General features: G+C 39.4%; 1 protein-coding gene across 1 annotated transcript; it reads left to right on the forward strand.

Moving 5' to 3' along the window:
• Window positions 1-459: 459 nt before the first annotated feature.
• LOC116005780 (protein FAR1-RELATED SEQUENCE 5-like) lies at window positions 460-1,320 on the forward strand. The gene has a single exon (XM_031246017.1). The coding sequence runs from the start codon at window positions 460-462 to the stop codon at window positions 1,318-1,320; it is 861 nt and encodes a 286-aa protein (XP_031101877.1).
• Window positions 1,321-5,556: the final 4,236 nt, after the last annotated feature.

Raw genomic sequence — 5,556 nt, forward strand, 5'->3', positions numbered from 1 at the left:
GACATTGTGTCGTTTGATGCTACTTACTCTACTAATAGGTACGTATAAATATCACTGTTTTTAGTACTTTTTACATACACAACTCCATCGATGTTACACCACCCAAAAAAACTAGTCCAACCTATATTTCTTTTTTCTTTTATTTTTCCTTGTCAATATCAAAATGTGATGGTAACGGTGGTGCAAATTACTGGGTAACTAAAACCATGAGTGGTAGACACAAAAGAGATCACCCTTCCCATCATGTTAAAAGTTTTAAAAAGGAAGAAAATAAAATACAAAAAAAAAAAACCACAACACTAGTGATACTTTATTATAAAAACCACATAGCAATATCAGTGTGGAAACAGTGCCACTAATCTGGACGCCACTATGCCATGGTAGAACGACTGATGTCCAAACAAATAAAAAAAAATCAACACAAAAACTCACAACGATGTTTTCACATGCAGGTACAGGATGGTGTTTGTCCCGTTTACATGTACTGATAACCACAAGAGGTGTGTCACTTTTAGAGCTGGGTTGTTAACCAATGAAGATATCCCATCATATGTTTGGTTATTACAGTGCTTGAAAGAAGCGATGTGTCATGATCCATCTTGTTTTGTGACAGACCAAGATCCAGCAATGAAAACAGCAATTGCACAGGTTTACTCAAATGCTCGCCACCGCTATTGCATGTGGCATATTATGACGAAGGTTGGAGAGAAGGTCGGGCTGGTGCTGTCTAAAGATGTGGGTTTTAGGCAGAAGCTCAATGCGATTGTGTGGGATGAAACGCTGCAACCTAATGTTTTTGAGGATAGGTGGTGTGCGGTGCTTGCAGAGTATGGCCTCCTGGACCATAGTTGGTTCTCACAACTGTGGGAGGCCCGTACATCCTGGATCCCTGCGTATTTCAAAGACGTGTTCTTGAGCGGAATGGTAACGACCACATCTCGGTCAGAAGGACAAAATAGCTTCTTTGGTAGGTACTTGAGTCCAACAGCTAGCTTGGTTGAGTTCTTTAGTCACTTCGACTCTGCAATCGATGTACAACGACAGATACAGTTGAAGTTGAATGCTGATTGTGACGGCCATTACTCAGAATTGAAAACACCATTACTGTTGGAACGGCATGCGTCCGCAGTTTACACCATCACAGTTTTCCACGAGGTGCAAAAAGAAATCTATGCAGGCTGTTTTTTCTGTCGTCTAGTGTCCATTAAAGCATGTGGGGACATTATTACCTATGACATTAAGGAAGATGATGTGCGTCTGTTCACCGTGCATTACAGTAGTACAGACAACAGTGCAACGTGCAGTTGTTCAAAGTTCTAGAGGGTAGGGACGCTGTGCTGCCACATTTTTATGGTCTACAAAGATGCCCGGATAGATAACATCCCTGATGCTTACATTGTTGGCCGTTGGACTCGGGGTGTTTGTCTGCCACAAGTGTTTTGCCTGAACGACCAAACGGTCGATTTGACAGCAACTGAAGACGGCACCAAAACTCTCATCAACCGACTATGGACAGAGATTCACGCGTGCGTTAGTTTAGCTAAGACCGATACTGTTCGTGTTAAGCAGCTAACACAAGCCGTTAGACAACAGAAGTAGGCGTTTATTAAAGAAGGTGATACAACTACTACAGGAAACTACAGGAACCCAATGATTCAATCGTTTTGCGGTCCGGTGTCACCTACGGCAATCTCAGTCAAACCGCCAATTGTGGCGAGAAACAAAGGCAGTGGAAAGAGACTCAAGGGAATGAGGGAGAAAGCTATTATGGAAAATAAAAAACAACCACTAAAGTGTCGGGGTTGTGACCAATACGCACGCCACAACAGTCACAGCTGTCCGGTGCTACAAGGGCTTCAATAAGATATTCCACTACAATTTACAAGTTCCATCCAGTAGTAGATTAGGTTGCCATTCTTTCAGTCATTGAACACCACCCAACTCGTATGCAATTTGTTAAATAATATTTAATTTTTTTCAATTACTAGAATCGTTACTGCCTTCTACACTACTAAATTAACTAATTCAAAACTTCGCAATTATATTCATTCAATTCCCAGGGCCAAGCCTATTATAACCGCTATATTAACATCAAGATTAAAAACCTCCAAACTCTTATGCAATTCGTTAAACTATTATTTAATTTATTCAATTACTAGGATCGTTAGTACCTTTTACACTACTAAAATAACTAATTCACATCTTCCCAATTATATTCATTCAATTCCCAAATCCAGGCCTATTACAACCGTTGTATTAAGATCTAGATCAAACACCTCCCAACTCTTATGCAACGCATTAAATATTATGTAATTTATTCAGTTACTAGGATAGTTACTGCTTTCTACAGTATTAAATTAACTTATTCACAACTTCATAATTATATTCATTCAATTCCCAGGGTCAAGTCTACCATAGCCGCTGTATTAAGACCTTGATTAATCGAAACCAACAACCCCACCAAACAAATGTAATAGTAAAAACCCACACGCTGTGCGTATTATAAGAACAAGACGGTGCAGAAAACCAAGTTAAGCTATGCAGTCACAACTGCACACAAATAACCACCATACCAGAAATAAAATTATATTCATCACTATCACATGTACATGTCCACACCTACCAGAATTAAATTTGTTATTACCAAACGGAAAATCATAACACCATCACGGTGTTTTATGTCCAAAAGAATGAGTTTTTTTGGCGGGCCAATTTTAACGCAATGACAAAACACAAATGACACCAACCATACTAATCAATGCACACCCAAACAAAATAACAACCGCCATTATAAGAGTACTAGAAACGAGAAGCGCAATCCAACATCGATTGCACCGGAACAAAATCACCTCGGACCGGATCTTCCCATAATTCGATTGTCATACTCGGTGGTACGCTCCATAATACACTCTTTGTGTGCGTTTACATCAGCCATCAGTATGTCATGCAAATATTTTTGGCGCAACTTACGTAGTAATTGTCTGTTCCCATTCTCTAGGTTGCAATCCCATCGACTGTGGGGCCGACCCATGAATGTCTCCATGTGTCTCATAGCATACACTGCACAATCTACATTATTTTGGTAGTCACGCCACCCTATCCTCAGCCTTGTGGGCTTTAAATTACTGATGTGTAGCAAAAATGAGTGATGGTGAGTGTACGGGTGTAAATGTCATTCCGCTGAGGATTGGGGGTTATGGCACGCAATATGCAATCACAAAACTAGGCACTAGCACAAGGAAATCAACAAGAAGCTAAGCAAACGTCAACAAGGTAGAACAAACACATATAAACAATAGATAAGTGCAAAATAAAGAAATAGGACTCAAGTTAGGGGCATTACCATCTAGATGCTTTAACACTTAAGTTTGGGGAAGANCGTTAGTTTAGCTAAGACCGATACTGTTCGTGTTAAGCAGCTAACACAAGCCGTTAGACAACAGAAGTAGGCGTTTATTAAAGAAGGTGATACAACTACTACAGGAAACTACAGGAACCCAATGATTCAATCGTTTTGCGGTCCGGTGTCACCTACGGCAATCTCAGTCAAACCGCCAATTGTGGCGAGAAACAAAGGCAGTGGAAAGAGACTCAAGGGAATGAGGGAGAAAGCTATTATGGAAAATAAAAAACAACCACTAAAGTGTCGGGGTTGTGACCAATACGCACGCCACAACAGTCACAGCTGTCCGGTGCTACAAGGGCTTCAATAAGATATTCCACTACAATTTACAAGTTCCATCCAGTAGTAGATTAGGTTGCCATTCTTTCAGTCATTGAACACCACCCAACTCGTATGCAATTTGTTAAATAATATTTAATTTTTTTCAATTACTAGAATCGTTACTGCCTTCTACACTACTAAATTAACTAATTCAAAACTTCGCAATTATATTCATTCAATTCCCAGGGCCAAGCCTATTATAACCGCTATATTAACATCAAGATTAAAAACCTCCAAACTCTTATGCAATTCGTTAAACTATTATTTAATTTATTCAATTACTAGGATCGTTAGTACCTTTTACACTACTAAAATAACTAATTCACATCTTCCCAATTATATTCATTCAATTCCCAAATCCAGGCCTATTACAACCGTTGTATTAAGATCTAGATCAAACACCTCCCAACTCTTATGCAACGCATTAAATATTATGTAATTTATTCAGTTACTAGGATAGTTACTGCTTTCTACAGTATTAAATTAACTTATTCACAACTTCATAATTATATTCATTCAATTCCCAGGGTCAAGTCTACCATAGCCGCTGTATTAAGACCTTGATTAATCGAAACCAACAACCCCACCAAACAAATGTAATAGTAAAAACCCACACGCTGTGCGTATTATAAGAACAAGACGGTGCAGAAAACCAAGTTAAGCTATGCAGTCACAACTGCACACAAATAACCACCATACCAGAAATAAAATTATATTCATCACTATCACATGTACATGTCCACACCTACCAGAATTAAATTTGTTATTACCAAACGGAAAATCATAACACCATCACGGTGTTTTATGTCCAAAAGAATGAGTTTTTTTGGCGGGCCAATTTTAACGCAATGACAAAACACAAATGACACCAACCATACTAATCAATGCACACCCAAACAAAATAACAACCGCCATTATAAGAGTACTAGAAACGAGAAGCGCAATCCAACATCGATTGCACCGGAACAAAATCACCTCGGACCGGATCTTCCCATAATTCGATTGTCATACTCGGTGGTACGCTCCATAATACACTCTTTGTGTGCGTTTACATCAGCCATCAGTATGTCATGCAAATATTTTTGGCGCAACTTACGTAGTAATTGTCTGTTCCCATTCTCTAGGTTGCAATCCCATCGACTGTGGGGCCGACCCATGAATGTCTCCATGTGTCTCATAGCATACACTGCACAATCTACATTATTTTGGTAGTCACGCCACCCTATCCTCAGCCTTGTGGGCTTTAAATTACTGATGTGTAGCAAAAATGAGTGATGGTGAGTGTACGGGTGTAAATGTCATTCCGCTGAGGATTGGGGGTTATGGCACGCAATATGCAATCACAAAACTAGGCACTAGCACAAGGAAATCAACAAGAAGCTAAGCAAACGTCAACAAGGTAGAACAAACACATATAAACAATAGATAAGTGCAAAATAAAGAAATAGGACTCAAGTTAGGGGCATTACCATCTAGATGCTTTAACACTTGACTCAAGTTAGGGGCATTACCATCTAGATGCTTTAACACTTAAGTTTAGTTAGGGGCATTACCATCTAGATGCTTTAACACTTAAGTTTGGTTAGGGGCATTACCATCTAGATGCTTTAACACTTAAGTTTGGGGAGGGGCATTACCATCTAGATGCTTTAACACTTAAGTTTGGGGAAGAACATTAACCCAAGGTTCTTAAGGCTAGCACAAAGGAATCCAAGTTTCCAAGGATTAGAACAAAGGTTGTCCCATTTCCATGGTGAACCAACATAAGTTCTTGAAGAACAAAAGCTATTTAGCCCCAAATCTACCCCTATTTCCATAGAAGAGAAAATGGG

Source organism: Ipomoea triloba, chromosome 15 (genome assembly GCF_003576645.1).
Source record: "Ipomoea triloba cultivar NCNSP0323 chromosome 15, ASM357664v1".
Classification (NCBI taxonomy): Eukaryota; Viridiplantae; Streptophyta; class Magnoliopsida; order Solanales; family Convolvulaceae; genus Ipomoea; species Ipomoea triloba.

Bases quoted from the DNA above. Each gene is read 5' to 3' on its own strand.
- LOC116005780 (XM_031246017.1), top strand. From the start codon at position 460: ATGGTGTTTGTCCCGTTTACATGTACTGATAACCACAAGAGGTGTGTC.